The sequence below is a fragment of the Pygoscelis adeliae genome, unplaced genomic scaffold, assembly GCF_000699105.1.
Source record: "Pygoscelis adeliae isolate BGI_AS28 unplaced genomic scaffold, ASM69910v1 Scaffold182, whole genome shotgun sequence".
Lineage (NCBI taxonomy): Eukaryota > Metazoa > Chordata > Aves > Sphenisciformes > Spheniscidae > Pygoscelis > Pygoscelis adeliae.
The window spans coordinates 791,854-808,946 of NW_008824669.1; the positions used below are offsets into that span (position 1 = coordinate 791,854).

The 17,093-nt window shown below is 45.0% G+C and overlaps 2 protein-coding genes across 4 annotated transcripts in view; one reads left to right on the plus strand and one right to left on the minus strand.

Moving 5' to 3' along the window:
* On the plus strand, positions 1–14,608 carry HDHD2 (haloacid dehalogenase-like hydrolase domain containing 2). Of its 2 annotated transcripts, none has more exons than XM_009322968.1 (7): positions 1–37; positions 1,186–1,287; positions 3,931–4,139; positions 6,616–6,700; positions 11,511–11,727; positions 12,107–12,170; positions 13,211–14,608. In XM_009322968.1, the coding sequence occupies exons 2-7, from the start codon at positions 1,187–1,189 to the stop codon at positions 13,312–13,314; spliced, it is 780 nt and encodes a 259-aa protein (XP_009321243.1). In that variant the 5' UTR covers positions 1–37; position 1,186; the 3' UTR covers positions 13,315–14,608. The 2 variants fall into 2 exon arrangements, with proteins under 2 accessions (XP_009321243.1, XP_009321242.1); XM_009322967.1 differs by having other exon boundaries at positions 7–37; positions 1,182–1,287.
* A 599-nt stretch (positions 14,609–15,207) lies between these two features.
* KATNAL2 (katanin p60 subunit A-like 2) overlaps positions 15,208–17,093 on the minus strand; it is a 25,508-nt gene continuing 23,622 nt past the window's right edge. For both annotated transcript variants that reach the window (XM_009322970.1, XM_009322969.1), the window contains exons 13-14: positions 16,428–16,530; positions 15,208–16,094 (exon numbers count right to left, since the gene is read on the minus strand). In XM_009322970.1, the coding sequence (XP_009321245.1) occupies positions 15,955–16,094; positions 16,428–16,530 (243 nt within the window). In that variant the 3' untranslated portion in view covers positions 15,208–15,954. The remainder of the gene's footprint in view (positions 16,095–16,427; positions 16,531–17,093) is intronic.

Genomic DNA, 17,093 nt, shown 5'->3' on the forward strand with positions numbered 1-17,093 from the left:
TTCTGCGCGTGTCTTGTACCTGAGACATCAGGTTCACGTGATCTTGATCATTGATAGAACTGTCTGCAAAGATAAAACTGTCCTGATATTGATAGAAAATTAAATTTATTAAGGCAGGTTCTAATCATGGTGTTGACTACTCTGCTTTTTTTTTTTAAGAGTACGTACATGTTACATGGTCTGTCTGTAACCAAAAGGGCTCAACATAAAATCGTGATGACTTGCTAGCGATGCCAGATCAGATAGTCGTTATTGTCCAACAGACAGGAGAAAAGCTTCCCTATTGGACATTTGCTAAGAAATAGCTCAGCAAACTTGCTTGTGGAGCAAAATACAACCCCTGCAGCACAGGTAAGGAGAAGTACTGGTTTCTGAAGACAGCTTTTTAGACAGATGACTTGCACATGACCTCACTGTTTTCTTCCCCGGTGCCTTTACCCTTTGAATGCTGGCCTCTATTTTGGGGCTAAGTCTCCTTTTGTGTGACACAGAAGCTTGCTGTAGAAAAACTGCTTGAGTGTCCCCTTTGCAAGAGGAGGGAGTAACCCTTTGGGGTGCTGAATATCCTTGAGCCCTGAGAGCTTCCAGGCTAAATCCATGCCGGCACACAGGCAGTCGACCGCCGAATAACCTAGGAGTTAGGGCACCTGAATTGTGTCGTGGGCTGGATCACCGTAGATCTCGCTTACAAAAATAAAATTAACAACATCCACTTCCGCAGAGCTTTTTGAGCTTTATAGTCGGAGCACTGTATCATCGCTTAGTAGTGGTGTATTTATTTTTGCTTGAACAGCGCCATTGGTGTCGATGGGACTTGCCGAAATGTGCTTGCTGAGGCCTTGAACCAGCAATACCAGACCTAATGATCCTCTTCCCAACAGTCTTAGTTGTTTAGAGAATTTTTTTGACGCGCACAAATAAAGGCACTTAAAAAACAAATAGCACCTGATTTCCATATATAGAGTCTTTGGGAAAATACCACCCCATCAATTATGTATTTTTTTTAAACACTGCCTTTTATTTCTCTGTCTAAAGGGGCCCATTTAATACTGCGAGTAATGTTCTGAGTAATACCGGGCTGGGCACAAATGAGGCGCTTAACCGAGTTCCTTATTTTTATTATCCATTGTCTGCTAACCAGTTTTTTGTTGTTTCATTTATTTGCATTTTCCCTGGGGAAGGAAGGATGGCAGCTCGGCGTGCGCTGAAAGCTGTCTTGGTGGATCTCAGCGGCACACTTCACATTGAAGACTCAGCTGTGCCAGGCGCGCAGGAAGCTCTTAAAAGGCAAGCTACCTTTTTCGATTTCCTCTGATAGGTTATGGTCAGCGCTGTTTGCACAAAGACGCTTCTTTACGTAAACGGGCCTGAAGCTTCTGCCTTTTTATGCTGTCGTGGATAAGCAAATAGGCGGCCAAATTCTGCTTTTATTTACACCTGCATTAAGACCAAGAGAAATCAGCAAAGGGCCTAGATATTGAAAAGTTGCCGTGTATCACCTGAGCCCCCACGGCTTTCCTAAGTTGCTCTCTAGGTCTTTTCTAAGTCTTTTCTAGATAGAAAAAGACAATATTTAGAGTGTTTCTGCAGACTCATATGGGACTACAGCCTCAGCCAAAGTGGAAAGTAGTTAAGTTAACCTGAATTACCCCACGAACACCAAAGTCACTTCAGCTGAGCTGTTCCTCGGTGCTTTGTTTAACTACAGGAACCTGACTGATTGCCTGAGCCCTTAGGCCTGTGGTGAGCTAAAGTGGAATAACAGAATAACTTGGCCTAGTGAGCAAGGCATCTTTTGCAGAGTTCTCATTTCATTTGGTCGTTCAGCCAAGGCTTTGCTTTATTATTTTTAAAGTTTCTTTCTGGTAGATAAACAACCCCAGTCGTTTTTTTAGTTTGAGAAACACTTGATAATCCAGCCCATCGTTTGTAAGAATTTCAACACGTTAATAAACAGGACAGCTGAGTACCTCTTTCTCTTCTGATGAAAGGGTGCCTAAAGAAACTGAGGCACAGTAAAATGACTTAATCTGGCCAAGTCAGCGGCAAAATAGGATATGCAACCGCAGGGATCTTTGTACTGTGTTACGACACTGTTTTCCTGGAGAAGATATCTTGCAATGGATGAAGGAAAACACAAAGTGATATATGCTATCCTGATGAGTGAGGGAGGACACCTTAAGATGCGGGGACAATAAGAATTAATCAGGAGAGAGGAACAGGGTTGAATTAAGGATGAGAAGTTTTTACTGGAGTTGTATTGGCTGCTTAGATTTTTATAAAGCTAGACTGTTGCTCAGAGGAAAAGTTCGCAGCGGGATTAGGAGAGTCTGCATTTCTTTTCACAAATAATTCTGTGGAGATAATTATCCCCTAAAGATGTAAAATTGCAAGGAAGTAAAAACTGCTAAAGCATTGGGTACTCGTTCGTTACCCATTCAGTCATTGGACCTTGTCTGCCTGGTGTTTCATGCTGCAGGGAGAACTTGTGCCAGGTGAGAGCATTCTTGAAAAATCCATATATATATAAAAAAGTGGTGATATTGTCGAGAAGAGCCCAGTATCTGTCCTGTCTGCTGCCCACCTCCAAACCCCCAGGCAGTAGACTGGACAGAAGAAATGGCTTCTGGAGAATGGGAAGAGAGACTGTTTTATAAAGCCACTGATTCTCCTTTGTCTTCTGCTTCTGCTTGATTCCAACTGAGCTGTGCTCATGCAGGCCCTGTTCTGGCTTTGGCAAGGGGAGGGGGTTAGGGAAGGGATAAGGTGCGGAGAGAGTCTGGTGCTGTTTGTCAGCTTCAACCGGCTGTCACGGGTATGGAGAGCAGGTGTCATTTCACTGCAAAGAACAGCCATGTCTTTTTGCTTAGAGGTTTGAAAAAAGTATTTTCTCGTGCTCTCTTCCGCTAATCCATGTCAATCCTTCCTAAAGAGACGCTGAAATGATTGGCATGCAGCTTGCTTAGGGAACAAATGGATAGATTCCATTTTTAGGGTTACTTCTCAGTATTGAGGTCCGTGGGGAAAAAAAAAAAAAGACTTATTTTTATTTTATTAGGAACCAGAGGACTTTTTTACCAGTTCATACTTGTGAAGGGTCAGTGTACCTGACAAACAAGAGAAAGAAGCGGCAGGTGCAAGCAGGTCTCCAGCGTTGACCAACTTTATTCTGATGTTCTCCATGCAGTCGTGATGCCAGTGTTTGTTTCTATGGCAACAAACAGAGAAAGTGATGGTGGGGGAATAATTAAAGGGAACGCCATTGAAATTGTCACTTAAAATTATTTGATTCTTTGGTAGCACGTACTGTCATTGTAGGGCAATAATGTGGTTTTATGTGATATCGGTGTTCCTCAGTAAAGGGAGAAATGGCGGCAAAAGCTAACATAAAATCGTCACGCAGGTAACACAGGCTCCTAGTGCACCCTGCCTCTCTGAAGGAGCCACAGCTGCTGTGAAATTCACTCGGCACGTGGAGTTCAATGTATTAATTTAGCAACAAGGTTCTTTTGTTTATTTGTTTTGGTTCAGGATGCTGTTGATCCAGAATACAGGGCTGGTTTATTTATTATCTAGTTTGAATTAGAAGGCTTTTCAAATTAGTTGTTGATCATAGATGTGTTTGCTGCTGCTATGAAGATGGAGTTTGGAATCACTATTTTCCTCCAGACTTTTCCTGGTAGAAGCAAAACAGGGGAGACTTGGTCTTGTTCTGGTAGCTGTAATTCTTGCCATCTGTTTCACATTGCCCTCCAGTCCACAGAAGTTAACAACCTCCTGGTTCTTGTGTGGCACCAGTACTCTGGGGTGTATACAGTCTTTTCATCTGCAGCCTTTAGACAAATGGTCCTTTTTCAGTCCCAAAGAGACGTACAGGTGTGTAAATAGAAGGATGCTGGGGCCAATTTGCCTTTGCTCTTCATCCATCAGGCTGCGCAGCGCTCCGGTTACCATTCGATTTGTGACGAACACAACGAAGGAGTGCAAGAGAGACCTGCTGGAGAGGCTGACGAAGCTGGGATTTGACATTGCAGAAAATGAGATCTTCACGTCTCTGACAGCAGCCAGAAATCTTCTGGAGCAAAAGCAGGTGCGGCCTCTCCTCCTGGTGGACGATAAGGCCCTGCCTGATTTCACAGGTGAGGCGGTCAGAAAACAGCGTGGGGGAATTTACTGAACAGCTAAGGAAACATAGTGCTCTCTGTTCTGTAGAATGACGATCATATATATACCACTAGCCAGGATGAAGCCTGAAATGTGGAACTCTCCAGGGTCATAAAGATCCTTTCTGCTTTTTAAATTAACATTAAACTGTCTGAAGTCATAGCTTCTTGAAGAGTAGTGGAAATGGCAGCCAAAGCCTTCAAATAGTCAGGAATTTGGGTAAAACTCGATACTTTTTATTAATTTCCAGTGTAAAAAAAAAGTAATACTTATCACTTGATCATTGGAGATTTATTGCACCTACCAGTGGTGATTTGTTTTATAGCAAGGATGTGGCGATTTGTTGGAAATCCGGTTTCCCTCAGCTATGGTACAGAGGTTTTGCTCGTAAAGAGCTGAAAAGCCAGTGTGTAGGCACGCGCAGGAGACTATTTCTCTTAATAGATTATTGTTAAATGTAAAATCTCCAGGTAGTTATTGTTACTTGTATTGAACATCTAGGTCTCACTCCATGTATTTGGATACCTTAATTGGCGATAGAAGCTTCATCGCCCTGACTCCTCTAGATTGTCATCTCTAAAGACCTGGTTAAAACTTGCTTTACTTTCAGATGTTCCCATTTCCCTCTCTCAACAATAAGGGCAGTAGAAGATGATAAATTCTAACTCGGACATCTCTGACAGGTGCCTGAAGCTAGGACAGCTAGTCCTTGACTTAACCACATCGTTGTTTCAAGAGTAGTGAAGATACCCACCTTTTTAACGTCCTCAGAGTTGAAAACTATATATTGTATATTCAGACTTTCATTTAAAGTCAAGGCAGCAGAAATGCGGATGGCTTACCACCGCTCCCTGCCCCGTGCCTTATGAACTGAAATCCTTATGGCTGTGTAATTTAAGTAGGTTCTACTCTTGCTAGGAGCTAGACATTTCCTGTTAAATTTCAGTGCCATAGTCTAGTCAGTAATCTTCAGAAAGATAAGTGTTCAGGAGAAAAGCCTCTGTGGGCTCTGAGAGCAATGAAACCTGATAATCTGTTCCACCTAACATCATATCCAGAGAAATACACCCCCAGCGATATTCTGTATTTGTGTTCTCAAGAAGGCTTTCTTGGGTCAGAAACAGCAGAGACAGCAGCTATTTCACCGAAGGTGGTTAAATCAGTTTAATCTCCATGTATTTGGGATCTTTCCATCAGTTTTACAGTAGCTGATGCTAATTTTGTAAAAGATGGCAAAGATAGAGCTATCAGCGGAGTACATTGGTGGCATTTTCTGTGTTGCTTGGATCTGGAATGGATTGTTTTGTTTCTTTTTGCTACAGGCGGTTTTGCTCATGTTCTCTCAGTGCTGCTCTTGAAAAATTTAAGTACGATGGAGAATGTTTTAAATTCCTGTTAATGGCTGCTATTGAACTGTTCTTGGCTAATCTCTCTATAAAGTTGGTCACAGATGGATGAATGTAATCCATTCTTGGTTAAAGGACCCAGGTGCTTTGGATGGTGTCACAAATCCACATGGCATCTCTGAGTGTACGTTTTGCTGTCTGAGCTAACTGAAGGACATGCGGCAGGAGGCGTCAGCCAGCAGGCTGCGATGACACTCTCTGGAGACCCAGGAGCTCTAGTTATCCCGGCAAAGGTGTAGAGGATGTGCTGTGTGAAGGCGGAACAAAACCCCCAGCAAGTGCAGGATGCAGCTGATACTTAACCTGTCCTAAATAAAACTCTCTGGTACTCCTGTTTCTCCTGTAGGTGCTACTCTGCTTCCACTGCTGGTTCTGTTCAGAGGTGGCACTGCCATGTAAAAACAGCCACGCTCCTCCGGAGCAGTGCAGGGCAAAGGAGGTGCGAGCTGTTCTCGGGGGGACTAATCCACATTAAAAAAAAAAAAGACCTTCCAGAAGAGCCAAAACTAATCTGGTGTAACAACTTCTAGGTCATGCTGCAATACCATCTTTGCCATCATAACCGGACTGATATGTAGAACAACAGCCAGGCTTTTTACCCTAAGTGGAGTTTTCTGTGACTAGAGGGAACAGAAAAACTGGATGGAATTCTCTAGTCTTCCTGCTTTACTGTCTTACAAAGCAGATGAATATGTGTAGAAAGCGATTCTTGGATAACAAAAAGTCATTCAGTTAAAGAAGTGGTTTGTGCGGTCTCCGGCATTTCGGTGGAGGCAGTGAGAGAATGACTGTTCAACAGTCGCTGTTAAGACTGTCCGGCTGCAGAGTTGTGTTCATCGTGTAGGATGGCAGGGTCTGGATAGATCAACACCTTCCCACAGATGCTTTCCTCATTTCTAAAAGGCATAAAACTAGTCTATATGTGATGGGTCTGTGTCAGAAAATGCTCATTTTTGCTGTAAAGTGATTAATTGCACTTGTTGACTGTGTACTGCTAAGTATGAATAAAAAGCTGTTCGCTCAGAGTCACGTTTCGATTTTCCAGGCATAGCCACTGATGACCCCAACGCAGTGGTGGTAGGACTGGCTCCTGAGCACTTTCACTACGAGATGATGAACAGAGCGTTTCGGTAAGTCAGCCCCTCCTCGTGGCATTTTGAAGCGTGGCTGTCTCGTGCTGGGCTCTGTACCTCTACGTAGGCGAGGAAATCCTTCTCGTGTGGGAAGAAGAGGGTGGTAGCAATATCATCGTTACATAGCGTCTGAGAGAAAGCCACTAACCTTGGTGGATTTGGGACCTTAACGATGAACTTCAGGCATCCTAACCCTGGTTTTCATAGCTTTCAGTCTGTAAGCAAACTATAGAAGTACAGTCACCGTTGTCGTTGAGGTGAAAACGTTAGCAGTGCTTCAGAAAGAAATACACAAAAACAAGGATGTTGGGAAGTATTCGGGAGACGGCTTCTGTGTTCAAACCTTAGCCTTCGGAGCTCAAATATTATAGGGAAGGAAGTCCAGAATTTAGGGCAGATTATTCCTTATCTACCTAGTGCAGGACTTCTGGCAATTTCTTCTGAAGCATCTCGTGTTCAGGAGTGGCCAGCACAATATGCTGGGCTAGATGAACTATGGATCTGATCCGGTCTGTCTTATTTCTAAAACTCTTTGTTTTGCGTGTTGATAAGTCGGGTAAAATTTATCTGTGACTGTACAGGAGCCAAGATGCAGTGCTGTGTGCAGAGGTGCACAGCCATGTGTCCTTCTCTCTAGTTCTAGCTCAGCACAGCACTCTTGATTTTAAGATTGATTTTTTTTTTTTAAAAAAAAGCCTTTAGCTTCAAAGACTTGAACATGAGCCTGTTGCTGAGTTTAGCCCTGGTGATGTGCCTTCCGTCTGTTGTGAAATGTGCAGAGAAAGGTCGTCCGAACATCCCGCCTCCCCTGCACCCCAGCAGAGCCTGCTGTGCCTCCGTTTCATTTCGCTGGGAGCTCTCTGAACCCGCTGTCTTTCAGCATCGGTTTAGGCCAAGCTGATCAGCCTGGCCTTGTAACGGAGGAGGAGCACAGCTCATCCCAGCTGCGGGAGTGCTAACCCCCGCAGGCAGCTGGTAACCAACTTCAGTGCTATCTCAGAGCTGAAGAGGACATCTCGTAACACCCTGGATAACTCCCTGCTGTGCCACAGTACACGCGATGAGTCCTTTCCACTCTTTGCTCACAGGATGACGGCTACCACACAGTTTTTCACCTTGGAATTTGAAAAAACTGATCTCGAGCACCTTAATCTGTCTTTATAACCACTAAATCCAAAGAGGGAGTATCAATTACTGCTCACCAGTATCTTACGGAGGCTCCTTGGAGTAGGAAGCCAGTGCTGTCCTTATCTGCATGCCAGTTCTGTGCCGTAAGAACATGTATTGACCCAAACTGATTCTTCGGCAAGAGAATGCATCATTAGTGCATGTTGCCAATGGCATTGATTTTAAAGTTTTACAGCACACTCATGAGTGGACTCTAATTTCACAAGTGCATGAACTTAACCCTTCCAGTGCTTACATGATTTTATTTATTGATATTTCTGTCATGAATATATTAACTGTTGAATAATAGTCATTAGCTGCCTCGGGCTGGAGACCTGGACACTTAAAACAAGAAACCAGTCATCACGTTCAAGAGTCCCTGAGGGCCCCAGGCCTGCACACGCAGGAAAGCCTGCAGAACTGGCCCTTGTGGAGGTGGGCGAGGTTATCCCAGGCTGGATTTGGGCTGTGGGTTTTTTTCCCCCAATTGGACGCTTGCTCTGGTGATCGAGGAAGGTGCTGAAAGCCAAATCCAGTCCCCTGCAGCGGCCAGTGGGCACAGCAGAGCCTTGCTGCCCAAGAGAGACATGTATTCAAGGGGACAGCATGGAGTGCGTGCTGCCTGAGCATCCTATATCCAGGGCTGTCTGGGTGGTGCGGCTGAGTATCGGGCAAGGGTGAGTCCTTCAGCTCACCTTGCCTCGTGACAGACGCATTCCCAGCCGCTTGGCTGACTTGTCTGCCTGGAGGAAGATCTCATCCGCTGTGAGTCTGTCCTGGATTTGCCCGGTGTTTTCCTGGTCCTGTGTTTCAGGCTGGGCGGAGGCCGCAGGACGGGCTCTGTCTGATCTTTAACGTCTCACTGACTTGTTGTGGGTTTTTTTCCCCCAGTCCTCTATTGAGGGTAAACTGTTTTGCTGGTGTCAGTTTTCTTTGGTCTAATAGAAATATTAACTACTGGCCGCATTCTCTTCTTCTCGAGCCTCATGCCGTGTCCTTTACTTTATTCCCTGTCTTTTACCGCTCAGATAATTAAGTCACTTGGGGTTTGCATTGCTCATAGCAAAACCTTAAGGTGGATCTGCTTAAATGCAGGTATCTACAGTGCCGATGCCTGTATCTGAGCTGGTGACCTGGGCTCCTGAGGGAGAGAGGAGGCGCTTGTAAGGCACCATTCATTTTTCCCCAGTAGTGCTTAAAATAGGACAGTTGAACTGTGCCCTAGAAGTGCTTTTTCCTCTCCGCTGACTGTGAAGAGCCCAGGCTGACTAATTACCTGGTAGGCAACTGCTCGGTCGATATCCAACATTAGGTTAGGTAAATTGAACCCGATGAGAGTCCCAAAATGAGATACACAGAGTAAGGCCATTCTCTAGGCACCATTTGAAATGACTGAGACTAAATTTCTCTTCTTGTATACGTGGGATTTTGATGCCGCATTTAAAAGAATTCTCTCAGGTGAGATCCCTCCTGCAGACTGCTGAATGTAAGCGGTTGTGGTGCTGCTGTCAAATCAGATTTTTCTGTATCCTAGAGGCGTCCTCCCATCGCGAACATACCTGGCTGCTCACAGATAACGCACGCCAGCTCTCTTCTTGTTGAGCTTGCTTTGGAACGCATTGATTCAATAGAAGTGTTTTGTGATAATTAAGTGAAATGAAGTATTATCATTTATGTACTGCTCAGAGTACCCAGGCTGCTCTGCAAGCACGTGGGAAGGAGCAGACGTCCTCCAAGGAGCATACAACTCACCTAAGGCAGCTTCTTTGAGCAGAGCCACAGCAGAGCTCCAGAAGGGCAGTGAAGGGGCAAAGCAAGATTTTGTTTGTTTTCTTAAAGGCTTTTTTTTTGTAACTCAGGCGGGGTTAAGGGGAAAAGAAATCCTTCTTTCTGCCCTCAAGATAACGGCCAGCGTTTCCCCTCTATCCCGAAGCTTTGCTAGTTACGTTCCTGCCTGTTGCGACAAAGACTGGAGTTGCCTCAGTACCTGAAGAAGGTGCTGTAAAATCGAACGGGAAGCGTTTGGCAGTCGTGAACCTCAGCTTTTATAGATGCTGTCTGGAGGGCTTTTGTTGCACTGAAACTGGGGCTGGGGAAGGGGAGGACTGCGATAACCTTGCTGTGCTTGGTAGTACCGGGAGGATTCCTCTAGCGCTGCAGCTACGCAGGCTTCCCTTTGCTGCAGGACAGGTAGCTGCTGTGTCTGCTGTAAGGAAAAACTACCAGGCAGGTAACAGAAATGGAAGAATGCAAAGATGAGGTCCAGATTCTGTGAAAGCAAGCATTCTTAAACTCCCGTTTATTACTTGGCTGTCACGGGTCTACTGTTCAGGCACTCTGTGTGCTAACGAGACATGCTCCCTGCCACAAGGGTTTTACAAGGCAAGCGTTAGACAAGAGCCCTCAAGCAGACACAAAGTGAAGTGACAGGGGTGACAGGGTAGCGAGTTTAAGGAGGCACTGGTTGAGATCGGTGGAGCAACAGCAGTTCCTTAATTACTTCTTCCCTTACGTTTTTCCACCCACTCCAGACGATCCCGAGTTCTGTGCAGGTTTTTAACAGGCAGGTCAGCTGGCAGGCAGAGATGCTGTCTGTGGAACCCCGAGGAGGGTGCACGCTGGTGCGTCAAGGCAGAAGTGGGCCCGTGGAAGGCGGGAGGATCTCGGTCGTTGGGCAGGGAGCAGTTCCCAGTCTCTCAGACCACCGCTGCACTCGCTTCCTGAGGCTCCCAGGTGCTGTGGCCAGCCAAGGCCCCTCCTGTAACGCTGCCATACCGTGCCTTGTGACCCTTATTCTGTGACCCTTTTATCGTACTCGGAAGTGTTAGGAATCTGCTGACTTGTTGCTTTGGTCCATCTTCCACTTGGAATTTTTGGTTCCCAATAGAAAGGAGCTCAAATCCAGCTTTGTTCCTAACAGGCTCAGTAATAGTGCTGTCAACTGGGGAATTCGATGGGACGTGAACATGCCTGATATCTTTGTGCTTTTTCATGTAACTTGTTATTGTAATTCCTCCAACGTTAAAATATAAAGTTAGGGTAAAATCATCCACCTTCTACTTGGGACTCACCTGAACGCCCATCTCTGCTGGAAGCACATAGCTGTTCGGCTGTTAGAGGTGATACCGACAGCCCCAAGGACTGCTGGGCTGCAGATTTCCTGGCAGCAGCATCCTGAAAGCACTGCTGTGTTCTCAGTCCAGGCGAGGAGATTAAAGCTGTGGCCATCAAACTGCTACCTACAGCCACTGCCTGTGGTTAATGTATTTTAAAATACTTGCGTGGGGAAATCAGATGGGTTCTAATGTTAGGATGTTTGCCTTAGTGAAAAGTGAGGCTGCTTAAGAGTAATGGACCTAATCACATGAGAGAGAGAGAGAGACCGGATTTAAAAATAGTTACCTGTTAAAATCCTCAAGATAATAAATTCTTTATTTGGGGGATTTGTTTTACTGGCTGTTTCTGGGGAAAAGAAAGGAAGGAACTTTAACTGTCCAAACGAATGCTAGCTTGCTTTATAATCTGGGGCTTCGTGAAAGTCAGTGGGAGCTTTGTCAACTTAAACGAAAGCCAGTTCAGGCCTTCAGCTGTAAATATCGGGGGGTTTTAATATAATTTCTGTACTTCCTTCTTCATTTAGGTTGATTTTGGATGGTGCTCCTCTTATAGCTATACATAAAGCCAGATACTTCAAGAGAAAAGATGGCTTGGCTCTGGGACCTGGACCTTTTGTAGCTGGGCTGGAATATGCGACGGACACCAAAGCGACAGTGGTGGGGAAGCCAGAGAAAACCTTCTTCCTAGAAGCTTTGCGGGGGACTGACTGTGCCCCAGAGGAGGCCGTCATGATTGGTGACGTACGTGGGGACCAAATACCTTATCACCTGCCTGTTAACGTAGTGCTCGTCTCCGCTGTGTGTCGTGCCTCCCAATGCCACGAACGGATCTTTCTAAAAGCGCTGTGATTAGGCGAGGGGTGAAAACTGAACCATCAAAACTTGCAGGATTGAACGTGTAGTCCAAGTTCTCTTGCGTCGGTCGCTATTTGATCAGGCAAAAAGCACGTAGTAAATCATTCCCGTGACAGTTTGTCTAATAGGTAGCTACAGGATTTGACTCCGTGTAGCTGCTTTTAAGTGGCTGATTAGCGATGTGGAAGGCAGAGAACGTCATGAAAAACCTGTTAACAAATAGTGTCTGTGCCCACTAACCAGCTGATTTCCCGTTCTGTCCCAGGACTGCAGGGATGATGTTGGTGGCGCCCAGAATGCGGGCATGCGTGGGATTTTGGTAAGGACCGGTAAGTACTCGATGGATCGGTCATTTCGGGAGACAGCGGTGCACTCAGTGATCTGGCCCTGGGTACTGGCAGCCCCCCGTGCCCAAAGCGAAGGTACGCTCAGCCCTGGGTCTGGCCCTGGTGCCTTGTAGAGGCCCGCCATGCCCGCGGTTTGTCACACCGAGGGGCTGCTGGGAGACCCCGAGTCCATCACCCCGTTCATTTTGGGGTGAGTGCAGCAGATGCGTTTCCTCAGCTGCAGCATGGCAGCTTGTCAAGCAGTAGATTGCAATTAAGTCAGGATAGGCCATTATATTTAATGTTTCAACAACAGGGCTGGAGCACAGACCCCCCAAATTGGGAGCAGGACGATAGGAAGTAATAGACGTGGGCGGCTGATCTTGTAGGTGTGAATTTTTTTCCCCCGACTCCAAAATCCCGAGCGCTAGTCGAAGAACAGAGAGAACTGTTACTGTGACATCTTTAAGCTTGCCGAAATCGGTCATAGCAATGCAACCTCTAATCCTTCAGGAACTCTGATGGCATTCCCTAGTAATTACAGTGGTAATTATAGAAGTAATTTTGCTTCAGACAAAAGTGGAACCTTAAGGGACTGGCGGGTATTATTGATGGTACCATGGATGGTACCATGGACTGGATAAGGTCTTTCTGAGGTGGCAGCTGCTCATGCCACACAGTCCATTATGTTGAAAAGGAAAGCAAGTAATCCTACTCTTCCTCATAAAACCCAGAAGGGAAGATGATAACATTATTATTTCAAGAACCTACAACACGAATATCTGAACAGTCAGTGAAAGAATAGTGCTAGTATGGTGGAGTGAAACCAGTGCATAAGTAACACTAATTTTGAGCCAGAGCTATCCCGGAGGAATCTTCAGTAAGGCTCGGTGGTTGTTTAGGGAACACTTGTGAGGTATTTGTTGCAGGAGAACCTCAGACGGGCATTCCTCCTGATCCGAGGAAGCTGTAATTTTCAGGGAAAAAAAAAAAGGATACCCAAAGGAGCTTGGTAAATGTATCTTTCTGTTAATCTGTTACAGGTAAATATCGACTGGCAGATGAAGACAAAATCAATCCCGCTCCTTACTTAACCTGTGAGAATTTCCCAGAGGCAGTGGAACATATCCTAGAGCATCTGCTGTGAGAAAGGGAATAGTTAGTTTGACAAGACATCTGTTTCGCATCATTTCCTTTACTCTTGCTTCAAAAAATTAAGGCCACAGGATCAGTGCATGCATTGCATCAGAAACCTAGCCGTGAGCTCCTGCCACTCGAGTCGTGAAAGGGCGGAGGATCGGTGTGGGCCCCGAGCCCAGTCACGGCAAAGCCCCTTTCCTGTAGTAGTTTCACGAGGATGTGATGAGGGACCGCGGATAGCCAGCAGGTGAGACAGAAAGGCTACAACCAGCACAGCTGTTTTCCTGAATGACGTAGGGAGCACGGCAGAGAGGTCTGTTTATTTCCAGTTTTCAAGAAATAACTGATGAAAAGCCCTGTCTGGAAAGTGTCACGTTCTTCTGCTGAATAAGCTAAACTGGAAAAAAAAAACCCACTGGAAATACTCAAGTAAATAAACCTCAAAGACTAACAGAGCCTGAGTCAGCCTGTAGTGATTTCACTGAGTATGATTCTGCTCTGCTCTAATTTAAAGGTAGAGATTAGGCACATTTAGAAGTGACTTTTAAATTAAAATATCACCATTGTTTAATAATAACTGCTGTTGAGATCTTTCTTCTCATTAGAACAGATCCTGGGTTTTGTTTATCAAATTTTACATAAAATTAAAACTGTCAGCATTTTACAGATGTTTTAATTAGATGCTGTTATTAAAAAGAATGGTACAGAAACAAAAATCCGGTATTAAATGCCTTAGAGACTGTGAATTCTTGAAATTAGACTTCAGCAGGGCCCTATTAATGCTACAGTTGCAAAATTTCACTGTTGTTGGAGTTTTGTTGTTTCTTTTTAATGTTACGGGGAAAATCCTTCATAAGCCATGGGGACAGATTCCAGTTTTTACACAGTTGGTTAGCAGAGCTGTAAAATGAGATTTAATTCTGTAGTACGCCATGCTTTTTCTATGCGCTAAAGCCACTGACAAGAACCAACTTTGTAATGATGGTAAATAGCTTTTCTGGTCCATTTGCAAACTGTAATAATCAAAGTCCTTTACAGTTGTTTTACAGTGCTGCTGAGCATTAAATTATTAGATTGTAATTATACGTTACCGGAGTATTAACCTTATTGAAAATATAGTTTTGTGTCAATAAGCCTTGCTTGTTCTGGTTAAGAAAAATCATCGTGAAGAATGAATGGGAAGCTCTCCTTACGTGAAAGACCGTCCACCTGCAGTCTCACTTGGTGGGCGGTTACCTGCACTCAGATGTAATCTCTGTCCGAGACAGAACGTGTGGACGGAGTAGATTCGGCAGTAGAAACACAAGAAACAATAAACCCCCCGAGGAACAAAACCCGTCTTTAGGTACTGTTTGTGTGCCCTCACAAACTGTAACCTCCAGCTTTGAATAAATTCATGCATCTAGTGTTCATGCCAACAATTCTGAGCCTGTGTTGGTTTCTGCTTGGAGTACGTAAGGGAGGTCTTCGGCCCGTAGTCAGAGTCGGGTTCAGGAGGCGAGGGACCTGTAAGCGAAATCCTGTGAAGACATTTCCCGTACTTCTGACAACGCGACTGACGCTGGAACAAAAAGAGGCTGTCAGTGCTTCAGAGGTCCTGGAGCGTGCTGGAAAGCATGCAAGGCCGTGGTACTTAGTTAGAGAGGCAGCTGCACGCGAGCCCATGCAAGGAAAACCCTGGCAGAGCTGCAAAGAGGATAACAGTCTCGCCAAGCAAGAGGGAGGGTGAGAGAGGGGCAGCCGTGAGACCTGAGAGCCTGGAAACAGGACTGATTAGAATTTCTAATTAGAAGATTAAAGGACATGTGGCAGTCCTGACTGGTTACCAGGCCGTGGTTATAAGCAGGAAAATCTCCAACTTGGCTAGTATTTACCACTGCGCTGCAAAGACTCGCTGTTTGCATTTTACGGCTGGCGGCGGACAAGGGGGCAACCACCAATCCAGTTTCTAGTTAGATTAAGCCTAAGTCTGCTGATTTTCTACAGTGTCTCCAAGTTCCACTAATTCCTTGCCTTTTCCACATTGGAAATAGCCCAAACCAACTGGAAAGTAACACATTTGGCACATCAAGGCTTTGATCTCAGCTGAAAACGACGACAAACGAACCAAATTTACAAGGCACTGCAAAGGTCCCAAATTTCACCGAGAGCAGCGACTTACCTTTCATTAAAAAGGGTGCAGGTCTCTGCTGGCAAAGCTACGCTGACTGCGATGCTCTAGCGAGTCGCAGAAAGGGAGAATTACACTAATGATCTAGCTGTTCTTAACAGGCTTTCTGCTCCAGGTCTTCTACCTCAAACCTGTAAACAACTGTCACGAATAAAGACCGACAAGCAAGCGATCTCTACGTCTTTATACATAAAATTAAGGCTGGAGTCCTCATTACATACCAACTGCCATCACACTATTTCCATGAAGAATGTTTTGTGAATCGTCATGGAAAATGGCTAACAAAAAAATAACCAACCAACCACCCCCATTAAATTTTGAAAGCGAAGATTTCCCCCTGACATTTCTCACTGCATCCTCTTTCCTGGAAACAACGGCAGTTCCTTCCCCACCGCCGTTTGATCCTTTGGAGGCAAGGCGATGCCGTTTCGGATAGCAGAAGTCTTGGAAGTTTTCAATCTTTTGGGGTTTTTCTTTTCAAACCGACTCAAATTCTCTCTGCCAAGCTGTGTACTTCTGGCTTAGACTCTTTGCTGACGGCTTGGTGTGGGCGATCACATCCAGGAAATCTGCTGTTGTGATGGTGTCTAATCGGATCACGGGTAAGTTACTGTTACCTGAAGAGAAGAGGATTGATTACTGTTGTTACCGAAAGACATTCTTTCATGTCCCTGCCTAATGCAACGCTTCGTATACGAAAACAACAGAGTAAACCTAGTGAGATAAAGAAAAATTTGTATTTGTGCACAGAGCACAGATACTGACAGCCTTAAAAAAAGGCCTGATTTTCAGAAACGTTAGCGTAGGTAGATGTTTTAGAAATGTACAGTTTAAAACTTTCCTAGGCAGATAACAGAGCTCCACCTGCTGGGGTTAACACTGTAATTTTTAGAGTTACAGCAGCAGATCAGCGTTTCCCGGATCGGATTCTCTACTCAGAGCTGTGGTACCTGGCTGAGGATTTTCAAGAGCATCGAAAATTTTCCTCACTGGTCTCATGGCTGCTTCCTTGCACACCAGTTTTATGTCTGAGCCGGAGTACCCGTCTGTTTCCTGTGACGGGATCAGAACGATACGTTACAGCTTACAGGCTTACAAATGGGACAGGAATGGCATTTACAAGCATATATATTTATATATAATATTTGGAAAGTCTATTCCTGTCTGAAATATATGTGTGTGTATATATGTACACACAAACACACACATTTTTATGTGTACCCTCCCCTCAACATTATGTTGCTTGTTCTTGTCTTGAATGCCCACAGTACCTTGTAGGAGCAAGGAAGATACTGGGCATTTTCTTTCTAAAGGGCGATTTTCTGTAAGTCAAATAAACTCATCTTTCTGTCTCTTCAAACTCATCTTTCTGTGTCTGTTCCCAGCTTCCCTGTTAACAAAATAACTGTATTTCCTCGTTAACATTTACGAAACAAAAACCGAGCAGTATTGTCTCTGTGAACAGGCGTAAAAAGGGCCAACTGGGTAAGCTGTAAGATATTTTGAAAGAATTCAGGGTGTGACAAAGGGCTAAATGAAGAAAGCCTGGGCATCTAGTGAATCTCTTCACCGTCTAAATGCTCTTTTCTCCCGCAGCAGTGGAGCTGTGACAAACC

Bases quoted from the DNA above. Each gene is read 5' to 3' on its own strand.
- HDHD2 (XM_009322968.1), top strand. From the start codon at position 1,187: ATGGCAGCTCGGCGTGCGCTGAAAGCTGTCTTGGTGGATCTCAGCGGC. The intron at 1,288-3,930 runs GCAAGCTACCTT...TTCATCCATCAG, and splicing joins GCGCAGGAAGCTCTTAAAAG to GCTGCGCAGCGCTCCGGTTA. The intron at 11,728-12,106 runs GTACGTGGGGAC...GTTCTGTCCCAG, and splicing joins AGGCCGTCATGATTGGTGAC to GACTGCAGGGATGATGTTGG.